The 27,383-nt window shown below is 43.2% G+C and overlaps 1 protein-coding gene across 1 annotated transcript in view; it reads left to right on the top strand.

Annotated features, from left to right (window-relative positions):
- Nucleotides 1–441: 441 nt before the first annotated feature.
- RFTN1 (raftlin, lipid raft linker 1) overlaps nt 442–27,383 on the top strand; it is a 127,121-nt gene continuing 100,179 nt past the window's right edge. The window contains exons 1-2 of the mRNA XM_066628221.1: nt 442–565; nt 14,201–14,353. Coding sequence (XP_066484318.1) covers nt 14,209–14,353 — 145 coding nt within the window. The 5' untranslated portion in view covers nt 442–565; nt 14,201–14,208. The remainder of the gene's footprint in view (nt 566–14,200; nt 14,354–27,383) is intronic.

Genomic DNA, 27,383 nt, shown 5'->3' with positions numbered 1-27,383 from the left:
AGTAAGTGCCATGATAGTCCAGGGAGGCTGCTCCCAGGTAAGTGTGACTGGGGCTGCAAGGTGATGAGTGAGATCAGGAGGGCAAAGCCACGTCGTGCCATAGAAAGGAAGGCTGGGGAGGCTGCAGATCCCGGGGGGGGGGGCTTCTCAGAAAGCAGCAGCAGCCAGGACTGTGGAAGGGAAACTCTGGGAGGCATCCCAGGCTCTGGGCGGGGACACACAGCCCGGCTCTGGGCAAGCAGCTCCCGGGGCGCCAGAGCAGCCTCGCCCAGGAGGGTCCCCGCCGGCGAGAGGCGGGGAAGAAGAGGAAGTGCGGCGGCGGCGGCGGCGGCGAGGAGAGGCGCCTCCCAGTCAGCCCCAGCCAAGGCGCGTCCGCCCGCCGCTCAGAGCCCCCGCAGGCGTCGCGGGGCGCGCGCAAAGTTTGTGCGCGGTGCATGGCGCGGGGAGCGGCTGCTCGGCAAGCGCTCGGCTCCGGCTCTGAGGCGAGCAAGGCGGGCAGGGAGGGAGTCAGCGGGAAGGCGGAGGAGACGCGGAGCCTGCTGGAAGGAACCAGACCGGCTCTCAGGTGAGGTGCGCGGCGAGGGGCGAGCGCCTCTCCGAACTTCCCGCGGGGAGCAAAGTGGGGTTGTGGCGTCCTTGCCCTCAGCCCTCCCGGGACAGGAGTGGGGCTGGGCGCTGAGGCTCTGCGGAGGGCTCTGGGCAGTGCTGTTCAGCCTGGTCATCTCACTGCGCACTGACGAGGCGCTCACACGGTCAAGGCGCTATTGACAAGGCACACCCCACTGACCGCAGAGGCCCCCACCCCCAGGTGCCACACCTGCAGACCATCTGCGGCACACCAGTTAAACTCTGGCTCCACTGATGCCTTCTGGCTGCCTCTCCACTCATGTCACCAGAAGCAAGGAGGACTCACAGCCCAATCCTCTGCGGTGTCTACTCAGATGTAGGTCTCATTGTGTTCAATGAAGCTTACTCTCAGGAAAGTATGGCTAGGATTGCAGCCTCAGGGCCCAATCCTAGCCAACTTCCAAGTGCCGGCGATTGGGCTGGGGGGGGGGGGTTTGGAATCTGGAGCCAAGCGCTATGCACGCCTGAGTGTAGAGGGAGAATCAAGGTGCGCCCAAATCCTTGGACACATGTGCACGTGTGTGTGCTGTCTCTCCATGCCTCTCTTTCCTGTTTTCTGTTAAAGGATCTGTAATAGGCAGAGAAGAGAATCGGGGCTTGTATTTTGCCTCTCTCTCTCTTTCTTGAAAGTTTGTGAGACAGACTCTTTTCCTCAACCCTCTGCTTGTCAGCATAAACTTAAACTATAGGAGGCAGCAAGAGATTAACAGCGATGGAAACTCAAGGCTTCTGTAGTTCATGTGATGCTGGACATTCTGAAATATGCCCAGTGTATCCACACTAGAGTAGATCACTGGAGAGGCGAGCCTGTTCTAAAGAAATGGAGAGAGAGAAATGTCATTAATGTACCATAAAAAGCATCCAATTTTGCATCTGTACAGCCACGCTGTGGGCTTACGTTCTTGTTTCTGCTGACCTTAATCTGTTGCCTCTGGCAGCTTGCTGTAAAAGATGTTATACTTCCCCAGTGGGTGGTACAGCAGAATGGACAGCCAGAAAATATGGGGCGGAAATGTAGTCCCATCACTGTCACTTGGCATCATTCTTGTGAAAGTCTCTCATGAATCCTAACTAGGCAACGAAATCTGTGTGTTGTTTGGAGAAGGGCCTGAATCAAAGTGTGTGGTTATATCAGGTACTGTTAAACTGAAAAGCTGGTAAATTTTTCTGCATGGATCTTCACAGGAAAGGGAAAACAAAAATACACCTGAATTTTCCCAGTCAAAGACTATCCTGTCAACCGTAATCAGTGGAAATATTTCTCTGTAGAGGCTGCTGTGGGCTCTCCCCCCCCTTCTTTTGCTTTGGCTCCATCTAACAGGCAAGAGCTGTCTGCAATATAACATTCTGTTTTAAGTCCAAAAAGTTGCAATCTCTTCTATTAGTTTGCTTGTTTTTAACCAGTACTGAAAATTTCTTCAAACACAAAATAAGCTAAGCAGTGCCTCTTATGGTATCAGCATCTGTTGCTGTTGAGTGAGCCAGTTTTTATTTTGATGTACGGTTGGGCAGAGTTTTGTATGTCTGCTGAGTGGCAAAAATAAAGCTAGCTAAAGGATGTGGTAGTGGCTGAACCACATGAATTACTAATCTAGATCATGATCAACCAGGTAAGTCCCTGAGATGCAGCTGCTCTTGTACTCGTGTTGCAGTTTTCATGTTATCTGGACTGATTTTGAGAATTTTTAAAAAATGTGTTTTCAGAGTATGGTATCATCAGCTCGCTTGGTGTAAGTTTTCAGTGTAGCACCATCCTGTACACAGGGAACAGTTTTTCTCAAATTTGAGCTGCTAACTACGTTCAAGTGGACTTATATATGAGAGGCTGAATTAAGGAAGAACCTTCTGCTTAAGACACTTCCCCCCCTCCCCCAAGCATCTTTAACGTATATATGGGTAGTTGTGGGGATTAAGTTTGTTTTAAGAGATGTGCTCTCATTCCCATACTTTCACCTGTGTCCATTTTCAATGATTAGTAAAAGAGCTTACTGTTTAGGGGGCAGGGACCTGTTGGCCAGTGGTAGGCTATGTGCTTTGCATGCTAGATGTCCCAAGTTGGGGGGGGGGGGGGTTTAAGGAAAACATGTAGTCAGTTCTGAGCTAAATGGGCCAATGGTCCAAGGCAGCTTCCTGTACTCCTAATACTTTCTTGGTTCTTGTGTTACAGAAGCCTTTATGGGGAGGAAAGGGCTACAGGTTGCCCCTTCTGCCTGTCCCAGTGAGGGAAGATAAGACTCATGAAATGCTTGGCGTGACTGGGGTTACTTGCAATGTCTGAACTGCCAGTGAACTGAGTGCATCTTCAGAAGATAATATGGATCTTGTTGTTAGTAGTGATATATGTTCTATTAAGACTGGTATAGATTGATATTCCTCATAGTTAGAAAATTTCTTGAAAGTCGAATCATAAGCTATGATTAATGACTCTGATAAGAATTATAACAGGTATTTTTTGGTTTTTCAATCATGTTTTCATCTGTCTTGATTATCTGCATAATTTCGGCATATTTCTGTTTCTCAGACAGAGGGAGGTAATTCATTAATGGGGCAGCAGTGATGTCTGGCCATCTTATTAAATGTGTGAATAAAAATGCTTTTGGGTACCTGTAAGTGTCTGTCTGGAAAATGGAAATTTCAGTTTATTTCTTTCTGAGGCGGTGCATTGTATTTCTGTCAGAACCAGGAGGTGTCCTGGCTCTTGGTACTCTCAACAGCATCATGTTGTTCTGAAAAATAGAATCTGAATAGGACTCCCCTTTGAGTGCCTGTGTGATGCTCTTAGATTGTCCAGAGGGTGCTGTTAAGTGATGTAAGGCAACATTGATTCCTTCCTGGGAGTTAGCATGGTAACACTACCCGCTTTCTAATCCTGGCTAGAGCAACAAATTGGACTAGATCTTTCTGCAAGGAAGTGCTTGAACAATCAAGCCAGCTGAGTGAACTGGGTGATAGATTTAAGAAAAAGAAAAAAAGCCTCTACAGAAATTGAAGCTGTTTCAGTCAGGATTTAATTATACTGCAACTTAAAATCTTAAGTTAAAAAATCTAATAGCCATTTTATTTAATTTAAACCAATACTTATCTCATTTGTATTCCTTTAAGTACACAGCATTTTTAAAAAAGCATATATTAACAAAGACTGCAACCTTGCATATGGTTAAGGGGCTGTTTAAATTTTGTTGAATTTAATTTTGTAGAATTTAAGCAGACCAACTGTTCACAGAATTGCAGTCAGAATGTGAATAGTTTCCCATTGATATTCATTATATCTTAGAGGAAAATGCTCTGTGTTCTTTTTTTCCTCTGAACACTTGATGTCTAATTTGATAACTGAAGTGGTGTTCAGATTTTTAACCTTTGTAAAATATGTGTGCGCAGAATTTGGGGCAGTCTTCTTACATTAAACTTTTTGCACACAGTACTTTCCATTCTATTAGTGTCAGCTTTTTATACTGCTATATGAGCTCTAAAATGTATAACTCTTTCACAATCCCATTGGTCACAGATGTGACTGTTTTGCCAGCCATTTCGAAGAGTTATTTTAAGCTCCATTGTCATTCTTGTTTGGGAGACATCTAGATTGACCTCAATTATAAAATATCGGGGAGGGGGGATCATTTGAGCAGTGGAGATTTCTTACCCCCCCCCCATGGAGGGGAGAACTATGTATTCCTAAGTACTGCAGTGCATAGTGAATATGTTTTATTTTTTTAAACCCCTCACTAAATAATTAATTGCAAGGATAGACTATGCAACACGGTATTGGGGGATATGGTTTTATTAAGTGCCCTGCTTTGTCGCCCAAATTTTACAAATCATGTTAGAAATGCTAATTAGTCTGTTGTCTTCATAGCTGGTGCATAACACAACTGCATTATTGCTGTATGTGTTTATGTCATGTGGTTCCTAGACCATTACAGGATGGTAATTGGATTAAATAGTTGGCATAACTTTTTTCAAGCTGTGCTTAATTGTGAAGCACCACAGAACTATAGTACTAGTGTTTAAGGTCTCTTTCTGTTTACTGTTATAACTTAACATGAGTTGCAAGACATCAGCTCTGGAGCATTTCAAGCTTGGCATTGGGTCTGCAATTTGATAGGTTATACAAGAGCTTGCCTTCTAGAGAACCAGAACCAGTGATCCCTCTAATTCAATGCTGTTTATACTGACTGGTAATTGTTCTCCAGGGTTTCAGACAGGAGTTTTTTTCTTCCCTACCTGGAAATGCCAAAGATTGAAGAGTTGCTCAGAGACTGAATATGTGCTGTACCACTGAGCCTCAGCCTCTTCTAGCAAACATGGCACTTATCTTTTTCTAGATCAGGGGTGTCCAAAGTTTTTGGCAGGAGGGCCACATCAGCTCTTTGACACTGTGTCAGGGGCCGTGGGGGGGGGGGAAAGAATTAATTTACATTTAAAATTTGAATAAACTTACATAAGTTTACATAAATGAATATATTAAAGATGAACTTATATGAATGAATGAAGATCTTACAATAGCTCAAGGTCTATAAAAGGCCTTGCACAAAGCAAGGTTGGCCTTTCCTTTGCTGCTGCAGCATCACAGATGTGAAACAGCAAGCAGTGGAGGGAGCTCTCATCCCACAGCTCACATGAGAGGTCAAACAGACGCCCTCACACTGAGATCAATTGCGTCGGGCCAGAGTGGGCTCCAACAAATCTCTGGAGGGCCAGAGGCTCACTGGAGACTGGGGGCTCCCTGAGGGCCACATTGAGAGGCTTCGAGGGCCTCAGGGTGGTTTGGGCACCCCTGTTCTAGATTATACTGTGTTCTGTACATTGCTTCTCTTCTTTGGGACACCTGCATCTTCCTGTATACCTGCAAATAGGGAATCCTTATGCAGTGTTTATTCTGTCACTTAGGGCGCAATCTGAACTGCGCCATGGGCACAAGTCCCTTCGGCCAGCCTGGGAGGGTTGCAAACATGCTGTAAAGGATGTTTGCTCCTCAGTGGGAGAAAGCTATTCCGGCACACCTGTGCCGGCCTGTGGAGGCCAGATCCAGCCTCCATGGTGACGAAAAAAAGTAAGTCCATGCCAGCCAAGCTTGGCCGGCATGGGCATCCGGGAGAGCGTGGGGGGGGCAGGGAGGAGGCGCTTTGGGGACTGGCCAAGGGTGGGTGGCCGGAGGGCCCGTGGGCAGACAGGCAGGAAACAGGAGGCAGGGTCAGGATTTGACACTTATGTCGGATCCGACCCCCTGTTCCCAGGCAGCCTGGACCAGCCCTGGGCTGCTCAAATTTGTGCCACCTCTAAAGGTGGTGCGGATCCAGTAGCCCCATTGGGGCTGCTGCAGTGTTAACTGGGATAAGGGGAATTATTTCCCCTTGCCCCAGGCTGGCTGCAGTCAGCCCCAAACTTGTGTTGGATGCAATGCAGGCCCGCCAACCTACCTGTTCCAGTGCAAGTTAGGATTACGCTGCCCGATTTCTAAGTAAGTACCTGTTTAGTTGACTGAATAGCAAGTCATGTATGACCTACTGTAGTTTTGCAGTTCTCTACAAGTTGAGCTTGTGCTTTACATGTGTGATCTTACTTCCTTGGCCCTGTAGGAGGGTCCCCAATGTTAATAACTCACTGTCGGAGAATAGAGTGGATCTGCCAATAAACTTACTGCCAGCCTGTTGCTATCCAGGTATTATGGTGATGGATCTTGTGACCTGCCACTGTTAAGTCCTAGACTGGCCATGTGAAAGCCATGCCACTGTCATGTGTGCTGGGACTCCTGGTGCAAATAGCTGGATGTCCCATGCCTGTGGGAAAGTGCCCCTCTGGAGCAAGTAGATTCTATGGAGCAAGCCAATTCTATGCTTGGGATCATTAGGAAGGGTATTGAGAACAAAACGGCTAGTATTATAATGCCATTGTACAAATCTATGGTAAGGCCACACCTGGAGTATTGTGTCCAGTTCTGGTCGCCGCATCTCAAAAAAGACATAGTGGAAATGGAAAAGGTGCAAAAGAGAGCGACTAAGATGATTACGGGGCTGGGGCACCTTCCTTATGAGGAAAGGCTACGGTGTTTGGGCCTCTTCAGCCTAGAAAAGAGACGCCTGAGGGGGGACATGATTGAGACATACAAAATTATGCAGGGGATGGACAGAGTGGATAGGGAGATGCTCTTTACACTCTCGCATAATACCAGAACCAGGGGACATCCACTAAAATTGAGTGTTGGGCGGGTTAGGACAGACAAAAGAAAATATTTCTTTACTCAGCGTGTGGTCGGTCTGTGGAACTCCTTGCCACAGGATGTGGTGCTGGCGTCTAGTCTAGATGCCTTTAAAAGGGGATTGGACAAGTTTCTGGAGGAAAAATCCATTATGGGGTACAAGCCATGATGTGTATGCACAACCTCCTGATTTTAGAAATGGGTTATTTCAGAATGCCAGATGCAAGGGAGGGCACCAGGATGAGGTCTCTTATTATCTGGTGTGCTCCCTGGGGCATTTGGTGGGCCGCTGTGAGATACAGGAAGCTGGACTAGATGGGCCTATGGCCTGATCCAGAGGGGCTGTTCTTATGTTCTTATGTTAGATTGGCAGTGGGGGTGGTTTGGTGGGACGATCATGGACAGTTCAGGGTGGGGAGTTGGCTAGGTTGGAGGCAGGACAGGGAGGACCTTTGAAGCAACCATGCACACCAACATCCTATTCCTTGTTTTTCTGCCCACAATCCCCTTGGACCTATGCCAGCAAAATAGCTGGTGTAGGTCTGAGAAGACCCATTGGCGATCAGGTGGCCTATAGGAAGGTAAGTGAGAGAACTTACATCTCCTGGGCCATTTGGTCGCCACCCCATAGCATGCAGCATGCGCTCAGGTGTTAGTGCTGCGTGGACTGGCAGGGGATAGATTTAGGTCCTAAATGTAATATACAGATTAATGAATTAAATCTGCAGCAGAGTTTGGGAATAAAGGCAGGTGAAGCAAACTGTATACAAAGACTTGTGCAAGTGCCACCATGTTAATCATTGCCAAATGTTGGCTTTTATTCACTATCTTGGAGTCCATGTATTTATTTCTCAGTCTATTCTCTTGTCGAACTAATTTATTATTTAAAACATTTATTTGCCACCTTGCTATCCCATTAAAGCTGAGGTATTCAATCTGTATGTTGTGCCTCCCTAAAGAGGTGTGGCTAGCTCCCAGGGGTGTAGTGAGGCATCTGGGGGAGAGATGTGAGGTAGCTGCTCTGCTCAGCTGCAGGTGCTGCCTCCCGACTTGCTGCTTTTTTGCAGCTGTGAACGAGGTCGGTGGGGCAGCGTGAGGCGGGAGGGCTGTGAAACATGGTGGGGGGAGATGGGGGAGCCTCCCCACCAAATGGAGAGAAGGCTGGCTGGAAGGTGCAGAGAGAAGCTGGGAGGTGTGCAGTGCTTTCTTTCGCTTGGGAAGGAGGGAGCCCAGCCTGCTCCGGGTGTCCAAATGCCACAGCCTGCATTCCTCCATCTAGCTTGGGGGGTATAAGGTGGCATCTGCATGTTGGGGTGTATGTGTGTGAGCAGGTCCCTATCTGCTTTGGGGGTGAGTTGTAATCTTGCTCAGTGTGGCTGCAATCTTAGTTGCACTTTCCTGGGAGTAAGCCCCATTGACTCAAATGGGACTTACTTCTAAGTAGACCTACCTAGGCTTTGGGTCTGTCAGCTTAACCAAGGATCTTCACCTTTCTCTTTTTCCTCCCCTTCAAAAAAGAAAAAAGAGCCACTCTTGATGACTTTGTCCTCAAAAATTGATTAAAAAAATAAAAATACCATTCCTTTTCAGCCACCCCCCTTTTTCCTCCTGCCTCTTTTTGGGGGGGACAGACTTCCCATGTTGGCTGCTATTGTAAGACAAAAGGCACAAACCTAGCTAGGTCTACTCAGAAGTAAGTCCTATTGTGTTCAATGGGACTTACTCCCAGGAAAGTTAGGTTAAGATTGCAGCCAAACAGTCTCTGGGTCTCAGTTTGCATCAGTTAGCAATTAGCAGATACACACAAAACAAAGTCTTCCCCTCCCCCAGCAAATTCATCACTTCCCCCCTCCCTTTCCAAAACCCTCCAGGTGTGCTGCTAACAAACTCAGGGCACAATCCTAACCAGGTCTACTCAGAAGTAAGTCCTATTTTGTTCAGTGGGACTTACTCTCAGGTAAGTATGGTTAGGATTGCAGCCTCAGAGTGCTGGCAGCCTTGTTTCTAGTGTATAATTATAACACCTTCACCCCCATTTTGGGGGTAACTGAGGTGAGGTGTTGTAATGGGGAGCTGTGGCCAATGGCCACAAGGATCAGGGGAGCCATGGGCTGGAAAAGTTTGAGAACCACTGCATTAAAGTGATAATCAAGGCAGTTTACACTATTAAAACAGAGTTCTAAAACAAATAGCCTCATAATGTGTATGTCTAATGTAGCTAACCAAGCAAGGAAAACAGAAAACTGCAGAAAAACTGCATACTGTAGTTATTAAATAAAAGGCCAAATGAAACAGAAAGGTCTTACACTGGTTATTTATGTACTCAGTTTTCACATCATTGTTTTGACCAAGGCTTTATATATTGTAGACCTGACCCTGTCCCACAGAACAGATCTTGAGTTTGCTGTGGACACTATTGTGTCCAGATGAGTTAGCTTAGTGTGAGCAGTTAAATATGCAAGAGAACTGTTGGGAGTAATAGATGAACCAGTTCTTGGTTCTGAGAAGGGGGAAGTGGTCTAGAGAGATATGGAAACATCGTAGGAGAGCAGCCTCTCAGCACCCATTTCAGTGTTCTCAGAAGACATGAGGAAGTCATGCAGATGTTGAACTTGTGTAGTCAGTATTGCTCAGCCTTTTCATTGAATATTAAGTGGATAAGGCTTCAAGTTCTAATATGATACTTGAAAAAACACAGTTGTCAGAGGGCTATGCTGCTGTTACTAGCTGAGTATATATACACAATAGAGTCACAGTGGTTATGTCTGAATATCCTTGGCTGGTGGACAGTTGACTGTTTCTTTGATTTACAAGGCAACATAGGAAACTACCTTTATAATGAGTCAAACCCTTGATTTGTCTAGTTCAGTGTGGCTGGTGGCCAGGGTTGCAGATGGGTCTTTCTCTGGAGATGCTGGGGAATTGAATCTGGGGCTTTATGCATGGAAAACATGTGCTACAATTCTTCCTCATATGCTATCTCAGCCCTTTACTGAGTGAATTTGCAGTTGGTGTACAGAAACCCAGGTAGTGCACTGCTGTCTGTGGAAAACCAATGCATTCTGCTGATGAAAGGTAGAGGCTGACTTACAGTGTATGTGATTGTGGTTCCAATCCAACTTTCCAGTATTGATGCAGCCATGCCAACAGGGTGTGTGCTGCATCCTGGAGTGTTCGGACAGTCTTGGAGGCCCCCTTAAGATAAGGCAAGGGTGGCCAACCTTTAGGGCTCCTGGACCTTCAACCATTGTGTAGGAGAGGGAATTTCAGCAGGTGTAGATTATTATCTGTGAAATGACAAACTGTACCTGCTGAAATTCCCTCTCCTACACAATTAATAAAGGTCCAGGAGTCCTAAAGTTGAAAGGTTGGCCATCCTGAGGTAAGGGAATGTCTGTTCACTTTCCTTGGGGCTGCATTGCAGTTGCTTTGGTGCTGTGCTGGAAAGTTGGATAGGATTGGGCTCTAAGGTCTAGATCAGGGGTGTCCAAACTTTTTTGAAGGAGGGCCACATCATCTATCTGTGTCAGGGGCTGGGGAAAAAAAGAATTAATTTACATTTCAAATTTGAATAAATTTACATAAATGAATACATTAGAGATGGAACTTATATGAATGAATGAAGGTCTTGCAATAGCTCAAGGCCTATAAAAGGCCTTGCACAAAGCAAGGCCAGCCTTTCCTTTGCTGCCACTGTTGTATCACAGATGTGAAACAGCAAACAGTGGAGGGAGCCCTTATCCCATAGCTCACATGAGAGGTCAAACAGTTGGCCATCACAGTGAGAGCAGTTGCATCAGGCCAGCACAGGCTCCAGCAAGTCTCCGGAGGGCCAGAGGCTCATTGGAGACTAGGAGCTCCCTGAGGGCCAGATTGGGAGTCCTCGAGAGCCGCAAGTGGCCCCAGGGCCAGGGTTTGGGCACCCCTGGTCTAGATAAGTGATTTTCAATCTTTTTCATCTCATGGCACACTGGCAAGGAACTGAAATTGTCAAGGCACACCATCAGGTTTTTGAGCATTAACAAAGCACACCATGCTGCCGGTGGGGGGGGGGGCTCATTTTCCCCCATTGGCCCTACTAATAAATGACCTTCCCCCAAGTTTCTGTGGCACACTTGTGGACCATTCGCAGCACACCAGTGTGCCATGGCACAGTGGTTGAAAATGACTGATCTAGATACCTATGGCTTCCTTTTTTCTGGGAAAAATTAACAGTGTAATCCTAGATATGTTTACTCAGAAGCAAGCCCCATTTAGTTCAGTGGGACTTACTCCCTAATAAATGTGTACAAGATTGCAATCTTGGTTGCAATCCTATAACACTTACCTGGGAGTAAGTCCCATGGAATTCAATGGGGCTTCTAAGGGTTGCACAGTCAGTGCTATTTGAAGCAGAATATATTTGTTCACAGCGCTATTGTAAAGCCAGCAATAAATATACTATAAAAATATAATATCTAAAATATACTATAAAGTCTCCTTGTTTGAGGCATGTGTAACATGTACTGCTCCATGCTTTTGAGTATGATTTTTCGCTGTGTTTGTGGGCCATGATCAAATTATAGGAGAGTCAGAGGGGGCCTAGGAGAGATGGCCAGGGAGTAGGATTGAGAAGGGAAGAAGTCATGGTCAAAGGGGTTCATGTCTTCTTGTATACTTGCTTCTTCTTCACTGAAGATCTCTCCATCCAGCCACTTTCCTGCTGTTTTGTTCAGAGGCACATGTTTGCTATGACCGTAGCTTATTCTGATTATAGCTTCTCCTAAATGCCTTTCTATCTACTGGCAAAAGATTTCAAACTAGTCTTCAGTGTATCTTGGAGATCATAAATTGAGGACTGCAGTGTTCACCAATGAGTGATCTCATTTTTAAATCTCAGAAGGGGAAAGTCAGCGTTCCGCTCTTGTTGTAACCCTTCATCATCACTCATTAGGCATTAGAAAGAATTCAGCCATAGATCTTGATGTTTCTTTTCCTTTCAGTTTAGGTGCGCTCTTTGAATCCCTATATTCATTCTGTAAACAGTTATACAGTCAGAGATAGATTTTCAGTCTTGATTTATCCATATGGCTGAACATACGTATGATTTAAGAGTCTCAGGATCATTGCATACATAGAGCAATAATTTGTTAATCTAAATAGAAAATGAATTTCCCCCCTGTCAGTGTATATGGTATTAAGAACCATGGTGTTCACATTTTAAAAAATGTTTATCACTAGAATGTCACCACCATGTTGTTATATAGTTAATATGTGTATCTTCTCAAATATGTTGGATTCAGGGGTGGGAACAGGGATCAGCCAGGCTAGGTACTGATCAAGGGGTCATGCCCATCAGAGAATCCACCCCTGAACACTTTGAAATGGTGGCGGTGGTAGTACCTAATGTGCCATTAGGGGAAGGCAAGGGATACCGTATGGAACCAGCTTTGCTTCAGGACCTCCAGCAAGCTGGTGTCAGTATTAGTTGGATTACTTGGCTAATGGGTCAGAAATGGTTTAAGATGAACTTTTGTTTAAAAGAAAAAAATTGGTAAGCAGAAGCTAGGAGTAGAATTAAGGGGTTCATCCTTTCACACACTGAGTTGTTTCCAGAGAAAGTTAACTATGCTGAAATCCTGTTGAAACGAATAGGACTTTAATCATAATTAACTTATCTCATTGATTTCAGTGATGGTTAAGACTGAATCAACTTTTTCTAAAAATTGAACCTCATAAGGCAGTGCTTCCCAAACTCTTACAAGGGAATTGGGTATACTGTAAGTGTGTACAGGGGAGGGGCTATGGCAGCAATGCAATCCCCAGGATTGCTGGAAAAAAACCTGAAAGTGCCCAGTTTTTCTTTTTCCCCACTTACAGTGTCTTGGGGAGCCCTGCAGAGGGCTCTCCAGACCCCCAGCACCCCCACCTCCAGACCTCAGACCCCACCCCAGACCCCAGCACCACCACCCCCAGAACTCCAGTGCTGTCTGGAGGTAAGTAAAATTAAAAAAAAACCCTCTTGTCTCCGGCAGCAGCACAATCTTGGGAATCATGTTGCTGCCTTCCCCCCTTCCCATTCTTTAAAGGGGCAGGGATAAGTACCTTCCTGGCTGACGAGTCGTGACCCACCAGTTTGGGAACCACTGCCGTAAGGTTTAAAATTATTGCACAGCATAAAATGCATGTTAGACAATTCAAGCTGAAAACTATGTGCCTAGTAAATTTTCTTCATTTCCTGTCCTTGCCTATTTTTAGTTATTCTCTGATCTAAAGATGGTGATTTAAAGAGACTGATTTTTTTGTTGCCTACTCTGACCAAACTTGTTTGCTAGACATAGGCCATGTGCTGTGCAAACATGATGGGCTGTTTCACAAACTGTGCTTTGTAATGCCATATAATGCTCGTATAAATTAACCCTACTTACCATTGTTTACTTTAATTGCAATTTATCATTGCATTGGATTGACATTGCTATAACCATGGTTAAAACTAACTAGGATTGGCCTCATAACCATGGTTGTTAAACCATTTGAACACATGGTTTCACACTATGATTACAAGAGTCATCCTGGATATATTTAACCATGTGTATAGTGATGAAACACTAAATCATTGCTAAAGTAAACTTTGTAAGAGAGGGAACTTGCATGTGGGAAGAGAAGGGTGTTTGAAACCCTGGAGCATTGTAGGTTACTATGTTATGTCTCCACAGTACTACAAGTATTTATTATATATGTTGTATTTTTTAGCAGTACCACACTGTTTAGGGATAATGCCAGTCAAACAACAGAACAGTTTTTTTAAAGTGTATTTTTGTGGGCATAATAAAGCACATTGACTTCTAGTGAATGCCAGAGAAAATCAGAGAACATCATTCTCGCATTTGACTTCAACTGGAAGTGTCTCTGACAGATGAGATTAAATGTAGCCTGTTTTGATATCCCAGGGTCCAATCCTATCCAACTTTCCAGCGCCAATGCAACCTCAGTATAGCCCCAAGATAAGGGAACAGATGTTCCCTTACATTGAGGAGGCCTCTGTGACTGTTCCCCCACCACTGGATGCAGCACATGCCCCATGGTCATGGCTGCATCAGTGCAGGAAAGTTGAATAGGATTGGGCCCTGTATCATTTAATCTCGGGAGACAATCCCCCCAGTCACAGAGGCCTCTTCAATGTAAGGGAACATCTGTTCCCTTATCTTGGGGCTATACTGAGGTTGCATTGGCGCTGGAAAGTTGGGTAGCATTGGGCCCTCAGATATCAAAACAGGGTAGATTGCTATTGATTAAATGGATCTGTGGAAAATTTAGTAATTCCTAGTAAATTTTTATTTGTAGTAAGGAAGGCTAAATACGACCATCTAATTAGTGTTTTCTTCTCTTTGTCTTCAGTTTTTGCAATGGGGTGTGGACTAAACAAGCTGGAAAAACATGATGAAAAACGGCCTGGTAACATCTATTCAACTTTGAAGAGGCCCCAAGTAGAAACCAAAATAGATATTTTCTATGAATATCACTTCCTGGAATTTACAACTTTAAGTGATGGTAAGCCTATTCTCTGTTTTTAGATTTTAAAAACATCCTATCTGGATAGTTATCATATTTCATGTTGATAAGGAATATGGATAAATACAGCATTTAAGGTTCTAACATACTTTTGTTGTGCTCCAGAGCTTTTTCTAGCTCTGTAAAATAAATGTGGCATTTCTCCCCGCATTCCAGCATTATAAAAACAGTGTAAAACTGCAGCCAACATACATGCCCCAAGGAGACTAGTTGAAGATTTCTTCATGTAGGATTAACAGAATTGCAACTGTAGTCATCTGATAATCTAATTAGAGTAACAAACATGTGGCTGCAGTTTCTAATGAGTGACAACATTTGCTTTGGCTCCACTGCCCACATACTCCTATGGCTCACTTTTTGAGGACACTGTAAAAGAGTACATGATAAATGTAGGCCAAAATGTCACCTTTGCCCTAGTATTTGTATCTTCCCTTTCAGTGGAGAGCATACATAGCAACTGAACTTTGGTTATGCTCTTTTAACTGTCTTTTTCTGTACATCTCATCAGAATCTACTGGGTATAGACTCTGAAACTGACCTCTTGCCTTAGCTAAGTGCACAACAGCTGTTTGTGACAAGGTCTGGTGAGCACCAACTATCCTGCTATAGCTTGCCCTACATAGAATATAGAAATATTTCTGAGGCAATGCAGAGTAGTTTGGGTGGGCTATCATTAATAGCCAGAAATAAGCATGGCTTCATTTCTGTCCTGTATGATGGTACTCGTTTTTGCTAAACATGGCCTTGACTGTTGTTCATTGGCTGTGACACTCTATTAAATAAATAGAAATGCCCTATTGTGTTTCTAAGCTTCTGCAGATGGACTCATTATGTTGCTTTTTTGATTTTATGACCATAATGTGGGATATCAAGTGGTAATGCATTAAAAGTAGAGTTAATAGATGCACTTTTGACTCTGAATTTTATTTTTCACAAACACTGGGAGGATTTTGTGAAATGGCCCAAAACCATGGGGGGTGGGTGGGCGGGGGGAGTTTGAGCACTTAACCCTCAGTGCAGTTTTTACCCTGGTTGTGTGTTCCCATGCACGCAAAGCTTCTGTTGACTTTCAGACTTTTTATAATTTCAACTTGTTGTAAGGCAGTGAGTGCTGCACCATTTCCTGGCTCATTCAATGCTTTTTAAAAATTGAAATACTGTGTTAAAAAATAACTTGTTGGTAAATAAGGTGGTCGTGTTCTCAGCTCTAAAGAGTATAGTCATGTGGAAAAAAATCTTGCTTTATATTAAGAATGCTTAAGTCTGAAATCTCTCTGGCATTAATTTTGAAAACAAACCTGTAACAAATACACTGTGCTTAATGTTAACATTAAATTTTCATTGTTGCTTTTCCCCCCTGGGGTGGGCTGTTGTTATGTTTCTTTATTAAAAAGCCAATGGGAAAATGCTTTCTGCTTAAGTGTTATCACAGAGGCCTGTGAGAAAGCCCATTTGTGGATGTAGATTGTGGTTCAAGGCAGCACTGCCTGCGTTGGAGGGTTTCACAGGGTTGGCTGGTTAGGCTCCTGGGAGTTTGTGAAACCTTGACTAGTACCCGTCCTGGCCAACCTGTAATCCCATGCCTACTATTATCTACTGGAATAAACTCATACGTAACGGTAGATGATGAATACATACTTACAACTAGATCAGTGATTTTCAGTCTTTTTCATCTCATGGCACACTGACAAGGCACCAAAATTGTCAAGGCACACCATGAGTTTTTTGACAATTGACAAGGCACACCACACTGACAGCAGGGGCTCACATCCCCCAGTGGCCCTACTAACAAATGACCCTCCCCCAAATTCCCATTGCACACCTGCAGACCATCCGTGGCACACCAGTATGCCACAGCACAGTGGTTGAATATGGCTGATCTAGATCCTTGGATATTTTAAGGATGTCTGCATGAAGAGATGGACAGAATGCATACCCCTCTATATTGGTGTAAATGGAATTGCTTGTGTGACATAGCACCAAGGAACAAATGCTGCTATGAGTGAGAAACCTATGGAACTATCTTTTTTTAAAAAAAAATCCTGTACAAAGCATTCTAATGCAGGATGTGCATAAGGAATACCTGTTTGTACACTTAAAGTTGCTGTATCTGTATTTTGCTTCCCTGTATGGCATTGTTCAGGCCCACATGGGTGAGTTTGTTTTGTTGAGGGTTTGCAGTTTTTCTACCATACCATGATGATGTAGGCTAAAGAAAGCCATAAGCCAAACACAAACAAATGTTTACTTATGCTAAGAGACCAAATGTTTAATGAAGCCAATGTTATGCCATGCTATGAGTAGATGTAGCCAATATGCTGAAACTAATCATTTATGTTAATAATGTTAATGCAATGTTATGGGTGAATTAGTTAAGTTTAAGAAATAAGGAAAATGTTATGTTCAAATGTCCAAAAGCCTATATGTGCTTAGCACATATCACAAACAAATTTGCAAGGATTCATTTTGCTGTCTCTCAGTCTGAAGAGGTCTGCTTCAAGCAGGTTGTAAATCAGTGTTTCTTAGCAAGCTGACAAGGAGATAAGATTTTGAGCTTCAAAGCACTAAAGAAGCTGGAAATCCCAGCTGTCGAGTTTAATTGGCAAAATGATAAATGAAACTAAGCTGAACAGATTAGTTCCCTTTTGAATAAAAAATATACTCCCTTTTGCTTGAAACACAGAGTTGCTGAGAAGCACCCCAAGTCATCTCAAGCCTTTAAAATCCTTATTTACAATAAGAGTTAGTTTGTCTTGTATTAAATATATGTTTACACATAGAATGGAAGATACCACTATGCAACACAATAACAAGTCACATATAGAGAATATCGGCCTTTTCAGCCACACTAGACGCTGTTCCAGAACCACCATTCAGAGTGCGATACCATAGTCTTTCGAGACTGAAGGTTGCCAACAACAATAGAGAATTAAAAACCAAGAGGCTTAGTTCAAACAGAGGTTAGCCCACGGTGATTAATGACCAGACAGAAAGAATGTTGAATAGATAAAGCAGATGGCTGGTTGAAACATGTCAGGGTCAGGCCAGTGAGGAATAGCCAGAGACAAAGACATACCGAAGGCCAGTAATAAATGAGTAAAGAGTGCCACCTAGTGGTTATTGAAATGTATGTTTTTGGTCTGTAGTTTGAAACTAGCCAATCAAATGTTTGTAAAGTGATCTATCTCTGATGTCATAACCCCAGCCAATGACAGTGTGAGATTTTCACACAAAGAAGCCAAAATGCTATATAAACAGAGACACACACTAGAACAGGGGTGCTCAATAGGTGGATCGCGATCTACCGGTAGATCGCGAGGCAAAATGAGTAGATCGCGGAGTGCCGACCCCCCCTTCAGGTGCCTCTGGGAGGAAACGCTGCCCCCATTGTACTCAATGGGGCTTACTCCCAGGTAAGTGTGGCTAGGATTGCAGCCTCACAGCCTAATCCTAGGCATGTCTACTCAGGAGTAAGTCCTGTTATACTCAGTGGGGCTCAAGGTACACCAACATACATTGTACACATAAATGTTATATGTTATGATGGCGCAAACATTGTAAAAAAAACTCTGGTAGATCTCCGGGCCTTGCTGGGTTTCAAAGTAGCTCTCGAGCCAAAAAAGTGTGAGCACCCCTGCACTAGAACATTGCTTTTTCTCTGGAGACGCTGAGAGTTCCCACATAGCTCTCATTGCTCTCCTCATTTGGACAAGAGTCCCTGAGGGGCCCGTTGCTGGCAACGAATAAAGCTTGCAGATGATCACCATTCTTGCCTACTGAGTTTGCTTTTGAACTTTGCTCTCGACCTTGCAACAGTGACATCACTTCTAGGTTAATGATATCACATCACTTCCGGTGGGCCCTGGATTGTCATTCTCAAAAGTGGGTCCTGTGCTAAAAAGTTTGAGAACCACTGAGCTAGAGAATGAAGCATGTTGTTCCCTGTTGCACTTAGCTGTTGATTGGGGATGTGCCTGTTTCCCATCCCAGTGGCAGGACTTTTGGAGGACAGACTCTCAGGGATTTGTGGTGGAACCTATCTTTACTCCCTTTAAATTTAAGTTTCTGCCAATTGCCAAAGTACCTATTGTATCTAAAGAGCACAAAATGGTGAGAATTTGGTATTGAAAATGTGAAAACCTTAGAGTGTGCAGGCCAGTTTGGTTGTCTGGCATAAATTATTTTCCAGCAACTGATTTGGTTCATAATGAGATGTTTTAGCAACTGACAGTGCAAGCCTATGCAGGTCTATTCAGAAGTAAACCCTGTTGAGTTCAGTGGGATTTACTCTCAGATAAGTGCAGATAAGTGCAAGTCAGTTTATATAATAATAGGTGGATTTGAATGCGTGAAGTCATCTCTGAGGCCTTCTCCAGAACTGCCTCTTTTTTCAATCCAGGTAGTGGAAAGGATGTGGTCCAACAGTGGTGTGTATGTATGAAAGCAAATTGTTTCGAGTGCATATTTTACATGAACTGTCAATCAGCACTTACACACAATGCCCAACATGTGCATTTTGATAGACCATCTTGTAATTGTGGGAACTCAGTTGAACACCCACGCAAACTGTTGCTTGATAGACAGATGGTTAAAATCTTTTACACTGGGTGGTGACAGCTTCCCTACTGAGAGAAGATGGGGATTCTTGTCTTTTGACTAAGATTTAATGCAAGCCACAGAGTTCAGAGGAAAGTAAATTATTTTCATGAAGGAAAAAAAAAAACTTTTAGTGTCTGTCAATGACAGACCCACTGGGGAAAAAAAGTGTAATTGCTTTTGATTGGCTGAACAATACAGTCTTTAGTCAATAGGCTGTGGTTTCTCTGCTCTTGCGTTGTCTCCAGCCTTCATCATTTTAACAACAGTAATTAGTTCTGCCTAAACAAATAGTCACAAGCTGCTAAAGACAGCCCGTGTTAGCTAGTGCTTAGAGTGTTGGACGTGTGCCAAGGAGCCCTAAATTCAGATACCTACTCTACCATAAAGCTCATTGGTAGCCTTGTTCCAGTTGCACTCTTTCAGCCTCACCTTCCTGTTGCCTTGCTTTTTTGAACTCATGTCTCTCAACACGTGTGAACTCTAAACCCAGAAAATTGCTCAAAATAACACCAATTCTGGCAGAAACTTGTAACTGTTGATCTGATGAGGGGATAAGGAGGGCCAAAGATAAACAAAAACAAGTACTTTTTCCAAAGATAAAAATATGTATAAAAAGAGTACATAGGTCCCAAATTGACAACTTTGCAATGCTTGCAGTTAGACCCAAATTGTAACTAGAAGACACTAAGGGCCAAACCTATCCCATTTTCCAATGTTGGTACAGCTGTGCCAATGGGGCGTGCACTGCATCTTGTGGTGGCGAGGGAGTCACAGAGGCCGTCTCAAGGTATGGGAACATTTGTTCCCTTACTTCAGGGCTGCATTGCGGCTACACCGGTATTAGAAAGTTGGTTAGGGTTGGGCCCTTAATGCTGGAGCAGGAGAGGGCAAAGGAAGAAATGGAAAAGAGAAAAGAGAACTTTGGATTGCTAAGGCTCGAAATGTGGCTTCTCTGGTCCTATGAAAACCAACACTCTGAATGGAGGCAGCTAAGCTTTAGGGTTGTCTGTCTGTCTGTCTCATAACATTACTGCAGGGCAAGTGATGCAGAGCCTCCAGTATAAACACGAGTAATGGCATGATCCGATAACTGCCTCAAGCCCTGAGGCTATTCAAAAAGTCAGATAGTTACTATTTACCCTACAAAACAGCTCAGCTCCTCCAGTTTGCAAAATAGCTGCTAATTCCCCCTGCAAAGAGCTCTGCAAACTGCAGGAGCTGAGGTCTTTGAAGAGCAATTAGCAGCTTATCTTGCAAACTGGAGTATGCAAGGAACTAAGCTCCTACAGTTTTTCAAGCAGGTGTAAATATAGAGGGATCAATGAGTCTTTCTTGATGCCCCCTAGTAAAGAATTTTTAAAAAAAAGATTTTATGTTTTTTATTCTTCTTGGGAGAAAAGGGAAAAAAGGCAGGAGAGCATTCATTAAAGTCCATTAGGGCTGCTTCATTAAGAGAAATGGATCTAATCTTTTTGTAGTTAAGTAAATAAATATTATCTGTAAAGAAGTAAATAATTTTGTTCAAGATCTTTTCTTTTAAGCCTCATAAATGTAGCTGGGTTCCGATAGAGTGTGATTGTAAACAGTGGGTCCTGGTGCTAAAAAATTGGAGACTCACTGCACTAGGATATTAAGGCAGTATATTGGGGAAGGGGGTCATTGCTCCATGACAAAGCACACACTTTGCAGGCAGATGCCTCAGGCTGAATAGCCGGCATTTGCAAAATTGTGGGGAAAAGTTGTCTTATCAATATTTTGATATTGAACAGGAAGGCGACTTCCTGTATAGTGTTAGAGCTAGTTTAATCAACTATTCAAGCTGCTGGGACCCAGATTTTAACCTGTTAAAGGAAGATACACACATTTCCCCCCCCCCCAAGTAAGTTTTTAAACACTGTTAATGCACTGGGGCACCGGCACTGGGGCCATTATCAATACAGGCATCCCCCATAGCTGTGGTTTCCATATGCATGGGGGGGTTCATGAAATAGAATCTTGGCAGATATGGGGGGGCACACCTATATTATAAGTAATACTGTACTTATTGGCATGGCAAGTCTTGAGATAGGGAATAATTCTAATGTTGAAATAGCACAGTTATATAGTACTCTTACGCAGCTGCAGACTGATCCTGAGTACCCTTCCTCCATAGTCAAAATTTACAGTTTCAGGGCATGGAACATCAACAGAAGCAGCTTGCTGGTCCCAGGTTGCTGGGAGCCTTGGGGCAGAGCCTTGCACTGGACCCCTGGTAGCGTTTTGGATTACCATATCCCCCCTCAAGTATACCCACATGCCCATGGGACAATGGAAGCATCACTAGATGTCCCACAATGATGCAAGGATCTTGGGAGATGGCTCTCATTGTTAGATGTTATTGCTGGGGCCATCAGTGGCATGAGTTTCTTGGCCAGCTTGTGTCACCACTGCCACCTGTATTGGGAGACTCAAGGGTTGGCCCAGCTTGATGAAATTTCTAATGAATGTTAATCCTCACCACTGGACAACCCCTGATGCCAGTCTGTTTGCCAAGTTTGCCAAACCTCCAGGGTTGCTTTCAGTACTCCAGATCAGTCCTGGAAAGTTGGTGGCTACTTTAGTCAAGGCCCAATCTTATCCACATTTCCAGTGCTGATGTAGCTGTGCCACTGGGGCATGCACTGCATCCTGTGGTGAGGGGGCAGTCACAGAAGCTTCCTCAAGATAAGGGACCATTTGTTTCCTTCCCACGGTGCTGCATTGTGGCTGCATCAGTGCTGGTAAGTTGGATAGGATTGGGTGCTCAGCCTCCTAAATGGGCTGGCCTTAGCTCAAATTCCTAGTTAAGAATCTTGCAGCTTGAAGAAAAATCAAAGCTGTAATCCTCTACACTAGTAGTTCCCAATGTGGGGGTCATGGCCCTGCCCAGCTGCTGTGTTTGAAAAATCCTCCTTCATTAAAGGGCTGTGACAATCAGCAGAGATGTGTAGGTGATGGCACCTGTCACTTCCCTGTAGTCATCATCAGCAGGGAGAATCCAGAAGTAAAAAAGGGTTTTTTAATAGTGCTTTTTACCTTTTGGTAGCCGGTGGCGGTGGCAGCAGCAAGAACTCAGAAGTGATGGGTACTGTTGCCTTAAAGGGACAGGAGGTTGGGAACCACTGCTTTACACACTTACTTGAAAGTAAGACCCATTGAGCTCAATGAGACTTATTTCTGAGTAGACATGTATAGCATCATGTAGGTGTCTGGCAATGCAAACCAATGCATGTCAGAAGTCCCATTGAGTTCAATGGGCCTTATATCTAGTTACAGATTGCCCCCTTGCTGTATTACATTGCTCTGAAACTATGTCTCAGATTAATTTTTTCAATACTCACTCTCCTTTACCTTTTCAATCAACCTAGAGTTCCCTTCATGCTTCATGTATCTTGGTATTCATTTCTGGTTTTTCAGTGGCAGAGATTGCTATTTTTAGCAAGTAACACCAGCTATGTAAAACTAAGAACAACATTTTAATTTGATCAAATAAAACAGTATTGCCCAGACTGCAGACACAGCTAGAAATGGACACGTTGTCCTTTAAAGTAATTATCATAAGGGATACTTGCTGTTTTATGGGCCTGATCCTACAGAAGTAGCAACAAGCTTTTGCAATAAGAGATACTGGCAACAGACCTAGCCTCTCCTTTGATACCAACTGCTGCTTTAAAATCTCTGGTAGAGCGCTGGAAGGGAAAAGCTGGGAGTTTTTCAGATAGAATTCCCAGTTCGGTCATCTTAGTACTTTAAAAGAGGAAATGGCCCAGTATGACAATACCAATGTAGTTACGAAAACACCACTTACATTAGTCACACTAAGATTTAGTGTGTGAAAAAATAAAGGGTAACAGAAATTGAAACAGCCCCACTAAAGGTCAGTTCTTGTATCATTAACATCATACCTGGACATATGTGCAAGAGTGCTTATCTCAAGGGAGGACTTACTGGGGTTGGTAGGAGAGGAACTGGTTTACAAAATTGGGAACTTCTTATTTATGCTTAAAATGTTCATGCTTCTTTTGACTATTTCTTGCACATGTGCACAGATATATGCAATTTTCCATTTGATGGTATGCAAAGTGCAAATGTGAAACAGCTCTTGACTATTTACATGTGTGTGTGGATTTTTCCTGTAACAAACAATAAAACTGCAACTGAATGCAATGGGTGGCTGAAGATCTTTAATTATATCATGTGAATTATATACAATGATCTGGGGAAATGGATAGTCCCTGTCTTTCCAGATAGCTTCTTTACATATTTAACATTGATAAACTGATCTTTCTACCGAGTAGAAAATCATAAAGCATGTATTAATGTGATTGCTACTTATCTAACCCAGTGTTTCTCAAACAGTGGTACGGGTACCACCAGTGGTACTTGAGGTGGTGTCTGGTGGTACTCATGGTACCCCGCACACCTGCCATTCAGCAGCCAGACCAAGAACATGACAGAACAAACAGCAGTAGGAGGCTCCAAAGCATGTTTTTCTACCCTTGAAAAAGCCATCAAAGCCCACCTTGAGCCTCTTATTGGTGTTCATTGCATTGCATCTGGCTGCCCAAACCAAAAGTAACTGGCAATAATGTCATCACCAGTTACTTGCGGTGGTACTTTGGGTAGGTGGACTATGTAAAGTGATACAGCAGAGAACAAACCTTGAGAAACACCGACCTAACCAGTACTTTCACAAATCAAATAAAACTATTTGTCTTTTGAAATGTAATCTATTCTCACCCATCTCCGACTATGTGTGTGTACGTGTGCACAAATGGTTTTAAAAACTTGCTTCGTGTAATGCTATCAGCAAAAGCTGAATAAATGTTGTGAAAGTTTTTCTTTTTAAAATATAAAATGCTGTAGTTTCTGAGTGAGAGGCAAATAAGTAGCAGACTGTCTGGGCAAGTATTTCTTGAGACTGCTTGGTCCTAAACATTTGCTTATCTGTGCACCCACGCACAGCCACTCTTTTCCTCAGTTCTGCTCACCAAATTTTTGATAACAAAAGTGACAGGAAGTGCAAGGAGTGCAGCTTGATAACAAAAAAGTCAGACAATTACTGAAGTATTTTATTCAGTGAACATGTGGTGAAGAACAATGAAAATAATCTTGCAGAATATGTTTTAATTTTAGCCATTTGATCACTTGAAAAGCTTCATCAAGGCAGTCAACCCAGCTGGCTAAAAAAGAGGCAAGAGACTACAGAGAGAGAGACAGATGCTGCTTCTGAGCTGTGTTTTCCGAAATAACACAATACAAAAAAAAATTACTCTGACACAGTTCCAAACTTTTATACAACACGACTTAACAAGAGAGCACTTAGTCTCCCATTCTTTCTCTTCTCCTTTTTTTAGTTTTGAGATCTAGGATGCAAGTGCATGTTAATTTGTTTTGCATTTTATTAAATTGTACAATGGGTGGTGGCAAATTAATTCATACAGTTTCGAACCCTTTGTCAGTTCTTGTATCAGGAAGAAACCACTTTTAAGTGAGAGCACTGATGCAGAGCTTATCCAGCAAAGCATAGCAGAAGCAACAGTCCCAGCCGGATGCTTATTTATATTTTATTAACTGTATCATCTCTTAACTTCTCCAAAACTCCATCAACTTAATTCGTAAGCCTCATAGCTCATTCTCTTTCAGGTTAACTCCTTCAATCATCTCTCCTTTGGAAATATTTGGCATCTCCTTACACAGCCTTGACATCTTTTAATTTTTTATGTACCATAGAAAGCCCTTCCTTTTCTCTCTCCTCCCTTAGCTGATACGATGCACTTCACACAATTAATGTTTATAAGACTCCAATGGCATGTTTGTCGCTTACCGCACCTGTCATGTTCGTGCACAGTGATCACATCAAGAGCAGTGGCTCAAATCAGAAGCTAATGAGAGCTTTCTCTCCCCTTTCAAAGTATTTTTCCTCTCAAAAGCATTCTATCTCTGTCTTGTTTCTTGGAAATCTTTATCATTTTGTGTAAACTACTGATAAGGAATTGTTCAGCTTACAGCTTTTCACAGTTTGCATTCATCTGCTCCACTTCTGCTCTCAGAGGTGGACAGGGGAACGCATGTCTTCTTGAAATGAAGTGTTTTGGCCGCAGAGTTGAAACTGAGGGAATGGGTGTCCAATGGCTCTTTCAGAATGGCAGGAACTTCTGATTCTTACTGTTTGAAGTAACATGTAAGGCAGGGGTGCCCAAACCCTGGCCCGGGGGCCACTTGCGGCCCTCAAGGCCTCTCCGTGCGGCCCTCAGGGAGCCCCCAGTCTCCAATGAGCCTCTGGCCCTCTGGAGATTTGTTGAAGCCCGCACTGGCCCAACGCAACTTCTCTCAGCGTGAGGGCGACTGTTTGACCTCTTGCGTGAGCTGAGGGATGAGAGCTCCCTCCCTGCTTGCTGTTTCACATTTGTGATGCAGCAGTGGCAGCAAAGGAAAGGCCAGCCTTGGTTTGTGCAAGGCCTTCATTCATTCATATAAGTTCATCTTTAATATATTCATTTGTGTAAACTTATGTAAATTTATTCAAATTTTAAATGTAAATTAATTCTTTTTTTCCCCTGGCCCCCGACACAGTGTCAGAAAGCTGATGTGGCCCTCCTGCCAAAAACTTTGGACACCCCTGATGTAAGGTGAAGAGAGACACAAGATCTTGGCTAGGGTGTCATTGTGTTTCACATGCTACTTTGGGTGCAGATTCCGTTTTGGCTTTAGGACTTTAGGCTTTAGGTTCAGGTTCATATTTGTGGTTACGGTCTCCACTGATGGAGAAAGAAAACATGGGGAAATGTGGCCAAACACTTAGAGCAGGGTTGTCTGACATGTTTCATACTGAGGGCCGAATAGCATTCATGATGCCTGCTAAGGGTCGGAAATTATGTCATTAGGCAGAAGTGGTACATTAAACAGGTCATAACCAAAAATAAATACTTTTTCTCACTTAGGAACTCATTAGCTGCAAATGACAGAAGAGAAAATATACAAATCTTGATCATCTTTCAAGATATTGGAGAGCCCAATTTTCATCTGGGCTGCCCTTTCAGCAGTAACTCCTCAGCACGACTCAGCAACTGAGAGCCTGAGGGCTGGATAAAAAGCTTCCGCGGGCCACATCCAGCGTCCAGGCCTTATGTTTGACACCCCTTAGAGCCTAGAGTGGTCTGTGTCTGACCTGCAGACCTTATGTTTGCCACCCCTGCTTTAATTTATCACTTTTTCCCTCATGAGAAAAACCACAACTTTTCCCAGCACACTTTCATATAATTTAAGCAATACTTTAGGGTAGCACACTTTCTCAAATTGTGGGTCAGGGTCCCCATTCATTTCAATATTTTATTTTTAATATGTTAGACTTGATGCTACCGTGGTATGTGTCTACATTTGGGAAATGTTACAGATCTGTACTTTTAACAGGCTACTGTGTATATCCTTTTAACAATGATAATAAATGGGACTTACTCCTGGGTAAGTGTGGGTAGGATTGCAACTTAGGTAGGTTTGTTAAAATTAGGTGGGTAGGATTGTTAAAATTTTCCTGCTTGCTGATGTCACTTCCGTACATGACATCACTTCTGGTGAGTCCTGACAGATTCTAAAAAGTGGGTCCTGATGCTAAAAGTTTGAGAACCACTGCTTTAGGGAAATCTGTATTCTCAATCCAGCTTCTGTGTTAGTTAAAAAAAGGGGAATGTATTTGTTACCCATAAGGGCAAGGAACAAACAATTTATGTTGAAACGACACACTTGTGTAAGCCAAGTCTTGTACTGTGGAGACATGCCTTTTCGTCTAATGTCTTTTAAAAATTGTCCTACCTAATTATTACATTTTTGATAGGTAATAACTTTCCTGAATGGTATTGAGCATGAGGGTTCTAATACATTTAAGAAGAGGAGGAACTCTTTATGTCCTCTTATCTGCAATTCATTACCTTTTCCAATACCCTATTTACAATCTTTAAAGTGTTAGATGTTACAATAACAGGAATATGAGAAGTTTGTCTTTTGTGGAAATTCTAGATTTCTCTTGCATATTTATTACTGTTTTGTTTAATAGATTTATGATATTTCTTCAGAGTTAAAAGGGAAGTTGTGAATGTCACGTTAACATAATATATCAAGAAAATAGCATAAAATATTAACTAGCTTTTAAAAAAATCTCACTGGAACTTAGCCTCCATCAATGTCGCTTTGACGTTTTGTTCACATACAGCGACTTAAACTTTCTCTCTTCCTATCTCTGCTTTTTGTTAAAAAAATATAATGTAGGTTTATTGAATGGTATTCATATCTCTGACAATTTGCTTCATATAGCAGTACAGACTTTGTTTTTAGTAGACACAGACTCATTAATTTCATGTGTCAATCAATTTGGTCGTGGTGGTTTCAGGAATTC

The sequence above is a fragment of the Tiliqua scincoides genome, chromosome 5 (genome assembly GCF_035046505.1).
Source record: "Tiliqua scincoides isolate rTilSci1 chromosome 5, rTilSci1.hap2, whole genome shotgun sequence".
NCBI classification, from domain to species: domain Eukaryota; kingdom Metazoa; phylum Chordata; class Lepidosauria; order Squamata; family Scincidae; genus Tiliqua; species Tiliqua scincoides.
Note: the sequence above shows the minus strand (reverse complement) of the source record. Positions and strands in the feature narration are given on the sequence as shown.